Raw genomic sequence first — 18116 nt, forward strand, 5'->3', positions numbered from 1 at the left:
TATGTACTTTTATTTAAACTACCAAAGCCTTTGTCATTTCTGTGACTGAACTCTGTTCCGCACTTCTGCGGTTGCGGGTAGAGTAAAACGTTTTATCATTCCGCGGTTGCAATGTGATATTCGGATTGATCAAGGGTACCCAGCGTTCTGGATGATTGATTCACAGGTAGAAAATGAACCACTCAGTAACCATCGCTGTAAAACTCCTGAGCAGGTTTTGGATGGCTGAATGTGTTTTGTCCAAGCATGATATTGCCTGCATAGCGTAGCGACTAGTGTATGCTCAGGTAGTCTATGCAACTAGAGGACCTCCATACTTACCTGATTAGCTAACAATTCCCCGGTTCGGTGTGCTCATCTGCCAGATAATAGGAGCAGATATTTTTGAAAATAATTCACTGACGTACAGTCTTGATTTCACCTTCCTAGATCTTTACCACAATACTTGCTGCTCATTTATAACGACTGCATGACAACCGAGATGGGCAAAGGTGTTCGCTCCCTATGCAAAACCACTAGCGCGTTATACATTCGTCATCGGATTCGAAAATAACAGCCTAATAACATCAAAATATAGCGTAAAGAGTCAGATGTCCAGATGGGCGCTCCACATGAGTTCTAGAACGTTTCACCGAAAGTCGTATTTTCACCAACATTGTAATCTTCTTCGGATGGAACAGAAAAAGTTCCTGTATTAGCACTGTAAATTTAATCTTTAAACACATAAGGTCTGCCCTAATTGCATGCATCTTGCAAATAAGTTTATCAGACTGGCCCCACTCACCGGTTCACAATCAACTGGTATACTTTCGTGAACGTTCTGTCAACACTTTTAAGGCGAACCTGTTTTTCTTAGTATTGTGACTATCCTAGTTCCTTGTAGCTCAGCCACGTAAAACTATGGTCACTGATTCGTATAACTCATGAACAAGTTCTGGGTGTTACATGGAGAATATAAGCATCCGGAATGAAGATTCTCTCCAAACATATATACTTCTTTGCTCAGAATAATGGTTCAAGCTCCCGTCGCCTAACGTGCCACTATAAGACGTTCGTTGTTAGTGCGCAATACTCTTTCAATAGAATGATCGCTGCGCGGTCTTTGTTAGTCGTTGTTCACCAAGTCTGACAATCAGTTAGCTAGCGCCTAATCAGCTATCAGGCTAACGTCGTCAGCGTGTGGTCACTTGTGCATTTTAGGCTTTCCTGGTCACACTCACATCCGTCAAAGTAACAAACAGCCTGCGAGCACATTGACCATATGTATTCGGCAATGAAGAAAATTTTCACTCCAAGACCAATAAGCCATAAACGCTTTCAGGCTATCAGTGATTCGAAATATCACGAATGATGTTAACGACTACTATAATTATAATCCCAGCTGAACAAAAATTCACTCGTATACGATATTACTGAACCTCATGGCCAGTTTCCTGCCTAACCGTATTTGTCATTCGGATTTTGCTTAATCCAGTCTTTTTACCAGCTGAAGTGTGCTTGATAGGATATATGGGACAGAGTTTTTAATTCAATAACAACAGCTATTTGTATCATCCAGTGTCCACTGGAGCTTGGCGGACTAAATCTCTGGGTGCGTTTACCAATTGCTAAGGCTCTCAAAGCGAAGAAAGGCTGTGCGAGCCTGGTCAATGAGTGTCCGAGGCTATATCACGCGAGTCACACTTCCCAGTCGATAAAGAATGAATAAATTCCCGTGGTGAGGAATACCAGGTTATAACCTGTTCTGATAGAATAAATTAATTGCACCTACATTCTCAATCATGGTTTCGGGTAAGAGAATAAATCGTTACGTAAGATAGCTGATCTTTTCCACATTAATCATTTAGGCGGAAATCGAAAAATGTCATGCAGATAATGTCAGTTGAACGAAGCTACCTTCGCTGACGTTATGATGGGCCATCGTATGCTGAATTCAAACAAACGCAAAAATGTGTGGGAAATCTGTTTTAAACCGGTGATTTGTTACCTTCCTGTAGCGCCCATGCTTATTGTGGTTGCACCTAACGGAACATTTTTTCACAAAAATGTTGTCTAATATCGGTCCACGACCTTACAAGTCAGCAATGTTACTACTCTGAATCAAACCGATTACGGCAACAAACACATTTTATGTGGTTGGGTCTGCCAGAACAAATGAGTATAGTGGAATAGCTAGCGGTAAAAGCTACGGCTCTACTGAAGATACTAAAGTTCTTAGCTTTGCTCCATATCACTTCTAAATTTAGTCTTCGTTTTAGATTGGGTGGTCTATCCACTCTTATTCTCAACACCACAGTCAAAAGTAAAGTTGAGCTTGATGATGACAACAGGACTTGAAACTTTTCGCCTACTGTTTTTAAGGACACCTCACTAGTACAAGCATTGTTCATTATGAAGGCCTCATGAATAAAGCTACGGACAAGGTAAACAGCACGGTTCCCCCGGTCCTTTACACACTTCGGCGTGGATAGTGGTAACGACTGATGGAATCTTTCGAAGGGCTGTCAGCGGTGATTTTTCTGCTCGTTTCATACGCATTTGTCTTCACATAAGTAGTTTTTGTTGGTTACTTAGTAATTTCGGATCCCCCCTCATGTCTGCAGTAAATTCTATCGTTGTGTGAGTACGGCAAATCGGGAGGGTTTAGCAGATGATGCAACTTTCCATTGAAATTAAACCGAAACTAAATCCCTTATTGGCCGCTCAGAGATGCATCAGGGTGAGCAACTGTGAACAAAGATAGGAAAGTTAAAAATTATAGATGAAAACTGATGAAAGTGGAAACGAGTTTTAAATATCATGAATTTCACTAGACAACCGTGATACGGTATTAAGTTATTGTGAACGAGAGGGTCACACAATTCTGTCGGCCACGATGTTCTTTCACTTAATATGCCGCCTAATGTCCGTGCCCACATTTAAGAGGTTGAAACATTTTTCTTCACAGGACATCACTTCTAAGATCTGCGAAAACATGCTGACAGCAGACTGTCTTCCTTCTCTTACTGGGGGCGTAGACCGTGATTTCACCCGATTCATCACACAATGCAGTTTGTTTGTTCGACAGAAAAACCCCAAAACTCTGGCTATCTTCTCAGCCCCGCTCGTTTGGACATGAGCCTTATTTAGTGGGTATTTCTAGCTTAGACTGAGGTTAGCGTTCCATGTATATCATTCAGAAATATATAGAAAAACATTTCCAGCCGTGTAGACACGACACTCCCATCAATCTCCTTTGATTTGAATGTGGACTGTAGGAATCGATTTGTCGGCGTCAGAACACAATGCTTGCATCATTTGCCTAGAAAGTGGTGCAACTGTTTTCTCAAGACATATCTTACCGTTAGCTTCGACGGACTCCGATCACTATAGGCCGCTCTTCAAGTTTATACTGCAGGTCAACGTAATAAACTTCTTTCTGTTACCAGAAGTTAAGAAAGCGCAGTTTGGTGATAGGATTTGAAAACGGGCTAATCGTCGTCACAGTTTACAATGGTAGTTGCGTGCACAGAGCCTTGCGTGTCGTTCTTGTCAGGGGGCGGAATACAGCAAGGCCTCTCACATCTACTACCTCTGTGTGGTGGTAACCTCTGCTTAGGCCTGCTGCGTATCATTTGTGACCCTAAGTGCCAGTAACAGTAAAGATAGGTCTGTTCGCAATTCACCTCACCGCACGAAAACACAACACAATTATCGATTATTCATCACCGAATGAGTTTCACTCCAAAACCTACATTATTCTTTATCTGGACACAGAATGTAGCCGTTCCACTCATTAAAAGAGTGTAAAGTTAGCCTGGGTTGCCCACACATTACAGCGATGAGTCGGAAAATTTTCAAGTGTTTGATCACACCAGCTGCATTTTCCTTCATCGATTCGCAAATCTAACACTTGCCTAAAAGGCACTACGTTACACACCGCATGTGAAACAACTACATCTTTTACCCGACCTCATCAACGACGAAATTCGGACAGGTTTAAGACGGCCGCTCTGCCCATACAAACTGTTTTCATTTCGAGCGTTGCGGTAGTCGAAATCCCATGATTGATAAACTCCGTTGGCCCTATCCTCACGAAAACTCACAGAATTCAACTTTTGTGGTTGTTTTTGTTGTCCCGGTTATTTGGTTGAGGTTCCCGACACGAAACTCTGAGTCAGGCCAAGGTATGATGGTCCCGTACTGTTCACACACACAAGTGAGCAAAATTATACAACAAACCTAAACTGTCCACGTTAGTGGTGCCCGCAAGTCTGTCATTGGCCGGTGCATCGCAGCATCACTGTCCATACACTAGATGACGGTGAGCGGAATGTTGGCTCGGTTGTGTGAGTTGCGGTCGTTCGGTTTCGAGGTCAGTCCCGTGAATCTGATTGGCGGTGAAACCATACGGAAATGCCGCCAGGACAACTAGGGGCAGACACAGCAGATGAGCAGCGAACGTGTGGTTCAGTAGGTCAGTGACACGCATAGACACATGCTAGTATACCAGTGTCGGAAGGGGGTGGCCAGGTAAATGACCTGTACGGAGGCCGTGATGGAGTAAAGCCGATGGAGATCAATTAATACGAGGGAATGGATGAATTACCATGAAGCCAAGTTAGACTCAATAGGTTATCCGCATAAAAACCTTCATGTAGAATGAAGATCACAGATACACCCATGAGAAATCCACGGGACGGTCCATGTTTTTCAATCTAACTCCATGCACAGTATGGGAAGTTGAACTGCCGAGGCACATTCATCTGCATACCAATTTGGTTTTTATGGTAGAATCCGTCGTAACCCATCCGATTCTCTCGTTTATGACGTTCCAAGCTAATTTAGTGGATTCGAGTAAAACATAAGGTTGACGGAAACTAGGGGAATGTGCCTACCTGATGAGACACAAGAGGAGCTAAACCGGTTGTGGGCAGTCGACGGATTTTCAGCAACCTTATAAGCAGTGCATTACGTTAATACAAAGTTGAACTATCTTTGGCCCTCAGGTGACGCTTTGTTGTTCTTTGATTTCTGGAAAAGCCTAATTCATAGGATTACGGAAACTGACTTAGTGCTGAATGAATACAATTCTACGCCGGATATTTAATCGGTTTTTAAATTAAAGTTCAACAAGTCAACATAAGGTCTGGTGTGATAGTTGGCAACAACACAACGTATTTGAGAAGAGTTGTAATTGCTCATCGTTTCGGTCACCTCACATGACCTTCATCAGGAGATATGTAATCAAAATCACATGACCAAAAAGGTCACGTGCCAATTGTTACCAGCATTATAACAATTAGCGTTCAATGTGCAACTCTGATTCGGCCGGTTCATATCTAGACGTGTGATATCTATGGCCGTAAAGCGGGTCACGTAGGCGCATTCATGTTGCTCACTCCGGGTAACTCCCCATTCACACAAACTACATACCTAAGCACGAACCAAACTTATCAGAGAGGCGCATAAATTGTTGATTGCCCCAATGTTGATACCAGTTGACAGGTGCGTTCATGTCTTGTGATTTTCATTATTGTCCTCCAGCTGAAAATTGATTGGAGTGACTGAAATAGTCGTAACTTCTACACCAAACTGAGATCTGTTGGGTAAAACGTTAGTTCGCATGCACGGACTGCTACAACCTACAACACGTGTGATGTGAGGAGAGATTGAAAATTATCCATGGACGAATAGCGGTTACGCTCAGGAAAGAATGAATAGACGTGGGAGATATGTCATTTGGAGAAGTAGAGTTGAAAAATATAACAGAAAAACTATTTCTGATAGCCCGATGAACGGACTGATGTATTGGTAATATGACACGAGGTGAAAATTAGGACCCCAACGAGTGAACCTGTGGTGCTTTTTCCGTGATTGTCGGGGTATGGTTTTCTCAAGTTTCATACTTCACGCCTTTCGATACCCACCTTCTTTCGATTCCAGGAAACGAAAACGATCCCACACCAGCTTTTTACCACATGATCCTTGATTTCGACTTAGCAAGGGTGTCTTCTAAAGTGGAAGGTTAACATAGGATGCATAGGCCACCAGGGCTTTAAAAGCATACCTTGATGTAGGCCATCACATACACATAGAATCTCCGCATTTGCAAAAAGCGATCACGATTAAATCAGTTAGCTTCTTCAAAACTCGGTCTTTCAGAGACGTTGCACTTAATACAACAAGATGTTTTCAGTCACCGAAACGCTTCAATTCGAGAAACATCCAAAAATTTGACTTAGTAAAACTCGCTACTTTCCGTGGATGTAACTTCATTTCTCAGCTGCTTTCATCAGTCTCGGTGTCGACAAAAGTTCCTGTCAGCCCCTGTCTTCGCTACGATCTGCTGCACAAAAATCAACCGTTACAGGTGACGCGAATGCCTTCCCAATATGACAACTGCGCAAGCATATTTGGTGAACTCCCGGCACAGGTGAGGGCTAATTCGGTGATTAAAGGTAGATTAGAATTCGAGAAATACGTCCAACTGATGAAACGAAAACAGAGTAAAGCAGCTTGACAACTGTAAATGATGGTCACAAGAGTGAGAAAATTCCTCTAATCTTGGAACCGTAAAAAAGATCAAATGGAAAATGATGGTACCGTGTATCACACATAATTGTGCCCACGCAAAGCCGGTTTATGAAGCGGAACCAACAGTTAACAATATACGGTGATAGGCCAGACACTAGTGCACGTGACCAAATGGCCCAAATCGACATTGTTTGCATTTGTATTGTTGGAGCACTGTCCTGGAAGGTTCGAACAGCTCAGAAATCCAAATACTGAGGCATCTTGAAAAAGAGCCCAATGGACATAATCATGTTAGTTCGTTGTGATGGCTTTGGTCCGCCCTCGCTCGATCCATATCTCCCAGTCCAATTTGTTGGCCTAACTGGCGGTTTGGAAAAAGGACTGCCGCAACTGACCAGCGGATCTTCAAGATAGACTAAACTGCATTTCCTTCCCGCTTGACAGGCACACTACCCGCCGAATTGTTGCTTGGTCCGTCGTAATACTAGGTAAATCATGTTTTATTTCTTTGCTGTCGACTGATTCACTATCAACGACCACAGGAGACATGGGTAATTCATCCCTTCATGAGGGTTTGTTCGACCGTTATCCTTCCTACCTCATGTGTTTTGTAACCGCTGTACTACTTTTTATTGAGTGTCACCGGATTTTGCTTTATTGTACCGTGTTACACTTCACTGTATTGCTACTAATCCATTTAGCTGATTTTACTTATCAGTTCATTTCCGAAGTGAACTCAAACGACATTATGGGTTGCTGGATCACAGCGAAAATGTAGGTAACTACACAGTGGATGTACTAAGGGGAACTGAGTTTTAATTATCGGTGGCCTTAAGCAAGGTATAAATGGTTGTCCTGCGGCTTGTGCGTGCTACACACAATTTGCGCGTGTTTCATACCTGACCTTGAGACTGACTACTGTCTCACGTGTGGCCTGTCGTCCTTGAGTTGCCTGTGTGTCAGTAATTGGGCTGGACCATATGGCAGATAAACCAACACACTGTCAAACTTGTTAACGCGCGAGGGATTTTTCTGAAAAGCCACATTCAGTACAGCACCTCTGCGCACGAACGTCAAGATTTTGCTGAAGAGTATTCACGTTACGAAAGTTGATCCGATACTCGTCAGCTTATGCATGGAGTGCGACGACTAGTTCATTTCATTTCCTCCCATTTCTTAGAGCCGCCCCGGTGCCCCTTGTAGTCGTTTATTGAAACTTTCAGCTGTTTGTTGGCTTTCCCAGTCACAATCGTCACAACAAGTCTTTTAGACAGTTGATACAGTCATCGGGATTGAGCGGGTTTTCGTGCGGAACCGTTGTTTGCAGTGTTACCCATTTGGAATGTGGTGTGAATGTTGCAGGTGGAGGGCACGTAACGGATGTTATCAGATGTGCGCTGCTAGTGGGGAATTTACGCCGCTCCGATTGGTTTAATCCTCAATCTGGTTATTGTATCTGTATTGAGTGACTGAGACTAAGGCGTAGCTTCGATCAAACCGGTTGGATGCCCATGGTTTCTCAGTGGTTGATTTCGGGGAAGCTGTTTCATGAGAGCTTGCACAAATACGCGGCCTTACCACTGGTCATTCCGGTGTGCTAAGCATAAAACGATGCCACGTGACTTTCTGTGACCGTTGTTTTATAGACCAGACTGAATTATACCCAATGCTAGCTAACAATGTGTTTGTGCGCGTCTTTTAAAATAGAATCATTCAGCTGTATCACGATTCCGGCGCCTAGCAACCATGCCACGCGAAGGAAGCACGAGGGCTGGAATACTGCCAGATCGCCCAAGTCTAGACAAGGGAAGTCGAGAGGCAAAGGTCGGGTTCGAACCACTGACCTTCCGGTCAGTAAATTTGCTATCACTTGAGCCATCTGGAGTCTCGTGGTACAGACCACCTATTGCATTCACTGAGTATCTGAATAGTTCAGCATTCCATATTCGACAATCATGAAACACCGATTGGGCATGGTAATGGTTTTAAAATTGTCCCAACTTGTTAACCCTTTTTTCTTAATTCTTCTACTTTATACTGAATGCATGGCGTTCGATAGTGTGCATATGCATCTCAGCACAAAATTCATGTGAAATTATCCCATCTGTGCGGGAATAACCGCCTCAGGTCGACGTAATTAACCAGCTCAGAAACGGCTGACAGCTTACCAATACTGGTTTGACTCGATAAACGCCAATGATTGGGGTTTCATCTATGTATTACGATTACTTAGTCCCGATCGGTACCTTGGAATTTTTGGTTGACCTCTTGGTTTTGATACAAAGGACGGACTGACTGAGCCCAAACTAAAATTCTGTGCAGGGAACGAGTCAGATGAGTGCTGTGCTTGGCTGGGAACACCGTCCCACTAATTACCTTGGTGTTATGTTTTATCCGGTTTTTCTGTTGTGTTTGAAACTCTAGACGCCTCAACGATTTCTTTCAGGCTGGATCTAGGGATCCCTTTCCGGCCCGTTTTGTTGTCTCCACAAGTATGATAACATTCGGACGACATATTTAGATATGAAAATCAATGTCACAGACCAGGTCGAACCAGTGAGTAAACATATGGTGGTGCGCAGTTTCCTGAGAGTCAATTCATGTCACATCGAAGTTTAACCGTTCAAAACCAACGTTCGGTGATGTACGACCAGTGACCCGGCCTGAGAAGACGTTATCCGAAAGTGAGAAAACGCATATTTCGACTCACAAGACATTTAAATCAAGCGAAACATACAAAGCTGTACACGCGCTGGTAAAGAGGGGATTCAAAGCAAATAAGATGGAAATGCAATGGGAAAGGGTTAAAGCAGGACGTGAAAAAATAAACGAAATCAATAGTCGAAGTTTCAAATTAACCTTCCAACATGGGTCCGTGAGTATCGCAGCACACAAGGTTGCCAGAATAACAGGAGGATGTACAACACACAGTTAGGTGATAAGGATGTCACTGAGTGCATTCGTGGCAGGATAAATGAGTGATACGGGAAATGAAAGCCCGACATGATCAAATGTTCCCACATCCTTTAGTGGGCTACGGGACAGACTCGCCCATCTAGGAATGTGCAAACAAAGTGGAATGCAATCGAACAACTAGCAACTGAATAACGCCGACCAGACAGGAGTGGACACACATTTTCATCTGCTAAGACGCCTTTGTATTTGCTCCATGTAATCAGGCAAGGCCATTGAAGAAACAAAATCGACGGACAGGTAGTCATGACAAGCAAACTTCCACGTCCACAACTGGGCAAGCTCTTCGAACCTAGCTCTATCCTGTGTGTACAGGGTTCCAATGACTGGCTCCATACAAACCATGGTGTATGGATCAGTAAGAAGTGACTGTAAGCTGATTAGTAGTTTTTCCAATGTGAGAGCTAAACTCCAGTTATGCTGAATACAATCCATGCCAACGTCACCATGGAGACTGATATTTGGGTGCAGAATTCGAGTGAGGAATCGGATCACAGGTGGACGGATGGGGTAGCTATCAGGGACAAGAATGTGAACATGAAATAGACCGCCCTGGTAAGGAGACTGGGGAGGACCCTCAATCCCAGCCAGACAATGCGAGTAGGTGTCCTTATCCAGGGCTAATACACGGATTCCAAAAGGAGGATCTGTGCACAGATTTTTAATCTCATGCACAATTCGACGAAAGCGTAAGTTGGGTGCTTCCACTGGGAACAGTACAGGAAATCGCAACCGTTCTAGACAAAACCGACAAGTGACACTTTCCATTAAGTTCAAGTACAGCTGCCTCCAACTAGTGACCCGATGTTGTGGTGTGAAAAGGGGCCATCGAACGTGTACAAACTCACACCACTCTTGATCTGAGACCTCTTCATCTATGATTTGACGACATCTGCGGGAAACTTGGCGCATCGTCCACAGAGAGATATCGTCGAGCAAACCAAATATATGCAGTAATATTTCTGTGGGGAGATCATCCAAAGAAGGATAACGCTGTGGATGCTTTGTGGATCGTTTGTGATAACACATGGGAAGAAAACTGGGCGAGTTGAGAAACTGGTGTTGCTGTTGTGATTTTTGCTGCTGACGAAGAGGACATGGGCGCTGTAACACATGGGATTGTGGCAAGCCAACGTTCTCGACATCCACCAAATGCATATTCATGCCACCGTTCGTGGATGATGGGAATTCCACTGACTCGGACGCATCATACCAGTCTGTGGTTGAATAGAAGTCCGAACCGCGCTCAGGTTCCTCATTACCACTGTCATTGGACGCCTCCTTCTTGTCCAACATTAAGCTTTCCGTCATTGAGGTAGAACAGAATTCATAAACGAATGCGTGACATGTAGAGCAAACAGGCTGTTCGCTTCCAAAATCGTAGTAGCCATTGCAAAACTTGCAGATTACACGCTAGAAAGAAAAACGGAAGAAGGAAAGGAAATAAACAATTGTGCGAACAGATATAGTCAAGTACGAAGTCAATTCCTCAGCTATTATATATATATATATATACCATATATATCTATACACCATACGAACGAATAATACAGTGCACACTCGAAATTTCGATAGCAATCCAATGATGGACTGAAGCTAGGGAGTAACCATTTTGATCCATCGTTAAAACACCTATATTACAACGAACACTTGTTAAGACGGTCTCTAACGTCCATGGACACCGACACCAAGTACAAGTGAGTGAAAGCCCTTTGGGAAGCCGCTAGTTTACAAACACCACCTGAGACTCTCGTTAGGCTCCAAACCTGTGCGTGACTTCAATGTACACTCTGTTGTGGACGTTCTTCACGTTGAGGGACAATTGTCGTATCAAGACTGCTTGAATCTGCATTAAGCTCTACCCAATTATACTAAGTGTTCGACGAGTGATGACAATAATGTGCACAATGTATGTCACCATCAAGCAATAGCCTGGTTCAATTTTCAGTAGTATAATGATCTCCAAAGAGTGAAGTCATGATTGCATAACTTTATCGGTAGACCTCAAGAAAGATCACTCTCAGATGGGAACGACCGTTAATCTATTTGTTCGGCCCATGGAGCTTGTTTCCCACACTCCACCCCAAAAAAAGGCGAATTCACACGACGGGTCGATCTGAGGACACATGTGAAATTGTCCTTTTAAACGGTCATAACTTTAAAACGGGCCATTTCTGATCGGTCTTTTTGAATGGCTTTTCTGGGACAAGAGAGTGCAGTAAATTCGTCCCAGCTGTGAACACTATTAGAGATCATCACTTTCGACACTTGATATCTTCTAGGAGACACCTAACCACGCGAACAATTCACAAGGAACCGACCACAACTGGTCTCATCAGAAAGGTTGTCTTTAACAGGAGGATAATTGTAGCGGTTTCATCACATACGGACGAAATTCTGTTCTTGTTATCAACCCCATAACTTAAGCCACGCGTCATTGCATTATTCTGCAAGACGCTGATGATACGCATCTTCATTTACTGTAGTGGATCTGTGAATCATAGTTCCTAAACGGGTGTACACAAACCGCGACTTAGTCTTTGCTGCTGGCGGAATTTTGCTGTTATCCATTTGTCACTAGGTACTTTAGTGTGCACTACCATGCTCTCCGTAGTTTACGCTAATTGTTCGTTCGGATTAGTCTTTCTTAAGACTTTCATGACTGTACGGTGCCCATGCATGGTGTAAACCAGTCAACGGTAACTGGCCAAACTTGTGGTGTGTTGACAACACCCTCCGGCTATCTGTTGCATTACGGCACTGGATCATCCAAACAAATCTCCTGGTGTGTAGTCAGACCCTCACCTGGCATGGTTTTATGACTTCCCTGTTTATATTCTAAGTTGGCAAGTTCACTAAGTAATCAACCCATGTCATGCGAATTTCTACAGAACTTGTAACGTGTGCGTTGGCGTTTAAAAATATATCAAATTCCAAAAGCCTTAAAATGAATGCCAGCATCGCTGTACGGTAAAAATACGTTGTCAGAGTGTGTGGAATACTTGAAGTGTGCATTAATGCCCTCTCTGGACAACCGGCAACAGACAATGCACGCGATACACGGGATACTATTTTAGGCCTATTTGGTGGTTTTTCTTAGAAAGGATCACAAACCACATCCTGCCGTTCGGGGGATTAATTTTATGAACTCTCTAAGGGAGTAGCTTCTATTGAGGCTGGAAGGTTCATTTGAACGCATGTGTAGTAATTAGCCCCACTGCTTTTAAGATTTTTTAACAATTCTGCTGTTCATGCGTTGTAAATAAAATGAGGGGTGAAGTTGTTGTGCGTTGAGGAACGGGAAAGCTTGGGAACCGGTGGACTACGCACAAAATTTCTCTACAAATGGAACGTCGCTGCACTTTTCCAGCAAGGCTCGACTCTTCGTTGGTGTGTGGCTCCTCAAGTTCCCACATCCCGGTATGCTAGTAAAATTTATCCCGATGTATCTATTTAGTCACGGGGGGCGGGGGAAGGCCACTGTGCCCTCTTTAGCGGAGTGACCTCTCTTTGATGACGTTTATTTTCGAGGGATTACAGTAGCATTTCAGGTTCGTGTGACCGAAAGCCATGTTTGGAAACACGGGCTACATTGAGAACAGACAAGCGAGCAGCTGTGTGTGGTGCTTCATTCTGATGGATGTTCGGTATCCTCAATTTTGGCCGGTAGACCATCTTTCTTATAATACCCTGTATATGAAGGCTGGACGATAGTGTTAATCGCTCTTTTCTGTAAACAGGGATATTCTTAACACGTACGGTCTTGTGATTGTTTTTTCTTACCTGGAATGACCTTTGAACAATTCACTCGAGTAGACCTGATTAAATATGTCGGCAAATTTGTTTCTTGACCCGTTGCATCTTCTCGGTCCGATAGTTCACACTAGAGACAACATTAGCTCATCTATTAGTCTCCTACCACAAAAGCAACCTACGACATGATTACTGGAATGGCAGTCCTGTACTGGTAAATTCTCGCATGAACGAACTCTCCGAGTGTCTATTGATGTGTTTATTCTCTAACATTAACTGTCCCAAATTTATCAGACTGCTTTCATTTCCCATATTAATTTAGGCTCTGAACAGAGTCAATATTCTGGAAACTACGGAGACTCAACAAATAACTACACAAGTTGATGTGTAAACTTGTATATTATGGTGTTTTTGGTTGTCTGGTTTTGCTGCCGTCATATTTTCTGATTTACTTAACAACGACTTTCGTCTCTTTAATCGAGGCCTGAAACCCAGTTCACGAACGAGTCTTGTCTTCATCCATGCGTTTACAATGCTTACTAGATCGGTTTGTTTATTATCTTCCCCATGTATATTCATTGACGTGTCTCATCTTCGCTCAATTTATCAAGCAAAGTACTGCCTTCAAACATGCATGCCAATACTTCGCTGCAAAAAAAAACTGGTTTACTCTTTAGGTGAATACCCCAAAGTCTGGGACCTTCAATACTCCATTCCAGACAGTCTTCGCATTTGGTGCTTTTTCCACCCTAATCGGCAATTACTTAACATTTACCATTCTTTCTAGGCAGCTACACCAGTAGTCTGCCACATAGACTGGAACTAGTGAACATCTACCAATGTCTGTTTGTTTATCTCCCATTGTATCGGCCCAAAAGAGGGAATAACAAGAACGAAGAGAATACTGGAAGTCAATTTGCTATCGTAGTACATAGTTGATCGTTATTGTGTGCACATAAAGTAACTGTTTCCTTAAATCTACATTAAACCGCGTTATATAATTCGTTTTCGAGTTCAGTCGGTTCCGTCACCCAATGGAATGAGTTGGCTTATAGAACGGTAACACGGTCCGAAAATATTCCTCGTTGGTAGCACGCTACCAATAAAATATAGTCCTACGTGAAGCCATTGAACAGGAAATAACCAAAAGATAGAAAAGTTTCCTATAAGAGAGGAGCACTGTATCCGGCTGACGAAGGGTACTTGGTCAACCAGACGCACATGCATTCGTCATGCGGCTATTTTTGCGCAAACGTACCAACAAACGGACATCCTCTCTATCGATGTACGACAAAACGTGCGTCATATCTCGTGTGTAATTATCCATCACTAACCAATAAGAAGACTAATAATTTGCGAAAAAGGTCACAGGACCCAGAAGCTATGATAAACAAAGCAAGGTCACCGTTATTCAGAGTGGGTAGGAAACAACAGTAGTTCAAGAACTGGTAAAAACCTGAGACTTGGACTGAGTGTTCGAGTCGAATGAATGTCGTAAATAACAAGACCCATTTACTGCCAGCCCATGCGTAATAGGGTGCATCTCTCTCGAAGGGGAATCCACCTGACAAAGATTGTCCGTCCATCACAGAAAATGAACGAAAAGGACCGCACACTAGCCATGATGAAACATGCTACTTTGTCTGGAAGTCAGCAACAATAGGCACTTATTGATATAAGTCCAAGCATTTAGGTTCCCGAGGAGCCGGAATGTCCTACGGAAGCTGGGGTCAAAACGTTTTGCCTCCACTGAGTGCAATTCTACGATAGTCTGTCGGACGCTCACCATCATTTGGAAGCTTGAGTTTACTGAGGCACCTGGCACTTTCTCCCACCTGCTGAGCTCATATCTCTATTGTCTGCCTCTCCTATGAAACCGCAAGGAAACAACACCCGGCTCACGTGGACCACACTGACAGAGTGAACGATGTTCCTGTCACCATTGTTTTCGTATCAAAGCGGGGACACATACTAAGTAATTGTATACATTCCACGGCTTCAGATAACAAAAGCTACCAGTCCGTCACTACTACCAGCCCACACTAGTGTCTCTTCCGATGGAAATTTCGTCACCAAAAGTTTGTTGCTTCATACAACCACGCGAAGTTGAGAAATGTGTGAAGAACGCAAAGACTTCACTCCGGATAGTTCTTTAACCCCGCAGATGGTTAAAAAATAGAGTTTGCACTGCACGTGTGTAATACGACCATTTTGTACCCGTTTATTTCAGCTGTCATTTAAACATAGGAGCGCCTGATATACAGCCCCATTTACAGGATAAAGAAGTGTACTTAAAATGTGTACTTTGCCGACGTTTTACGGATCATGAGACCTGAGAAATAACGGGCATAAACTTTGGTTTTTCAAGCTAACAGATACGAGTGTGGAAACATTAGGGTGGTGTTAAAAGAACGTGTGAAAGCTCTGATGGAACATCATGTGACAACAGCGAGCTACATCGAATGTGTGACATACCTAGCTCGAACGACAAGGCAGATGACACTCAGGTACAAAGTACAATATAGGCCCCAACTGGAAAGCATGAATGTCTGGCGAGAAATGCCTGTTGAAGAATGTGGTGGTCATCTAACAGAGTCAAAAAAGTAGGCTGTTTGAAAATATTGACGGGCCAATCGGTACTTTAGATATTAGCGGCTGATTCATTATTATTAGTGAGAGCATGAAGGACCGTCTAAAACGGGCAGTTTAGTAATTTAATTATCAGCTAAATATACTTAAATCTGAATCACTACCATGCTACCAAAACAAATGCATCTACATGACTGAGATTGAAGATACAGTCGGAAGCGCCAGGCTAAACAGATTTTCTTGAGAAAGGCGTAGCCGCTTCGTAAGTAAACTGGTCCAAATGGGAATTGCATCCTGCGAGCCAAATTCAACTTATTCTGAGAAGCGGAGCGCGGTAGGGCTGATTCTTCACTGTCATGAAGAGACAGCAGTCCGGAGAAGGTTGAGAAACTACTGTATACCAGGCTAAACAGATTTTCTTGAGAAAGGCGTAGCCGCTTCGTAAGTAAACTGGTCCAAATGGGAATTGCATCCTGCGAGCCAAATTCAACTTATTCTGAGAAGCGGAGCGCGGTAGGGCTGATTCTTCACTGTCATGAAGGGACAGCAGTCCGGAGAAGGTTGAGGAAACCTTCCGGGATGAAATCCAGCCAAAAATGCTGAATAAATTGGAGACCTTATGATGAACACGGGCAAAGCGTATGACTCATGTGTATTTCATGATGGACTTGAGAAAAGTTGTTTCTATATACTTCCCTTCAAGTCCGCCAAACAGCTACTCTGATTCGAAGAAATCCGATTCTACCCTGCTTCAGCACCTAGTTGGTATACCATTTGAACTCATATTGTGGATGAGCTGCGCCCGACGTAGCACTTCCGGGAGTTTGCACTTGCAGGAATGCCTTTATCAAGTGAGGGCAAGTGAGGACATAAGGAAACAAACTCATAATTTTTACGAAAATAGGGGTTATTCAACGAGACAGATCAGCAGAAATAACATGAATCACTTATACGGATTTCCAAAAATAAGGCCAAGTCGGTCATATGGGTGTGATTCTTCAACTGCGACTCGTATCAAAAACATAGACTCCAAGGAAGAAAGTAGCTTACCTGGTTTGGAACCCATTTACTAGCGTGGTTATTGCTAATCATCCTTATTTTAACGCCTCGAATGCTTTGTAAATAATACATCACAGACCGAATCAAAAGAGAACGATGTACCAGATGAAACAGCTTCCGAAAGCTTGAAGCACGAGACTCTGATGGAAAATGTACACGTCCGGTCTTAGGACGAACGTTTAGGAGAGCAGAACATTGGAAGCATGCCGCAGAAGCACCCCGGTTTAGGTGTCTGAAACATGTGACGCGACAATTTCAACCATCTGTCTCCCTTGGAAGCGCCACCCAGGGATTCGTGATCGCCAATGTTATTCACCTTGCTACTTAATGCTTTCGTGTTTTTTTTCGGGGTCGAAGGTTGATCGAGGGGCCTCAAGGGGAAGATAGTCCTCTGAGGTACGCAGTAAGTCGCCTAACCAGTATAACACATACAGGATAACTAACCCTTCTATTTTCAGTGAGGTTTGCCCAAAACCATATCACATGCGTTTGTGTTATTCCCCCCGATTTTCACCCCAGAGCTGAGTAACGCATATATATCTGGCCCAGTCAGTTTACCTTTGGCTAGCTGACGGCGAAGCAGTGTTCACGCAGAAATGAACTTTTGAAAAGCGAAGCCGTAATGACTAAATAAACTTACCTTTCCTTTATCCATTTCTCACAAACTTGTAGCGTCTACGTAGTAACCAACTGCTTACATGGCCTCCATGAATGAAGCCGTCAGAATGATAATCAAGAGTGACGAACAAGCTGCATTGAGCGAGAACCGAAAAGAAAACAAAAAATTTAGGTGAAAGATATTTCCGAAAGTAGCAAAGGCCAATTCATAAGGATAGCATTCAAGTACAGTTCTGATTTTCCTACAAACGGAAAGCAGACGGCAAGAGCCATGCGCGCCGCGAAGGGTGACGTTCATGCCTCAGAGTGGGTTAACATAGTAAAGTACTTTTCTCATTCATTGGCCTTAGCATAGGGCGGGAAGGCATATGAATGAAAATCAAACTAGGTTTCCCCGTTTGCACCAGATGAGCTAGCATTTTTCTTGTTTTTGCGCAGTTTTGAAAATCCAGTTTTTGGAAGTCCCTAGAACGGATGCATTGGAATGTTCTTCTTAATGTTCGTACTTTGTATTTCCTTAGATTTTTTTGCCAAACAGGACTCGTGATCAACATGACACTTCATTTTCACGGGTAGATGCCTCAGATGTCTCGGAAAGATTCCACTGC

General features: G+C 43.3%; 1 protein-coding gene across 1 annotated transcript; it reads right to left on the reverse strand.

Annotated features, from left to right (window-relative positions):
- Positions 1 to 9217: 9217 nt before the first annotated feature.
- On the reverse strand, positions 9218 to 17640 carry T265_00388 (hypothetical protein; the record flags this gene model as incomplete). The annotated part of the gene is made up of 2 exons (XM_009164133.1): positions 9218 to 10902; positions 17531 to 17640. The coding sequence occupies 2 exons, from the start codon at positions 17543 to 17545 to the stop codon at positions 9655 to 9657; spliced, it is 1263 nt and encodes a 420-aa protein (XP_009162397.1).
- Positions 17641 to 18116: the final 476 nt, after the last annotated feature.

Source organism: Opisthorchis viverrini (genome assembly GCF_000715545.1).
Source record: "Opisthorchis viverrini unplaced genomic scaffold opera_v5_3, whole genome shotgun sequence".
Classification (NCBI taxonomy): Eukaryota; Metazoa; Platyhelminthes; class Trematoda; order Opisthorchiida; family Opisthorchiidae; genus Opisthorchis; species Opisthorchis viverrini.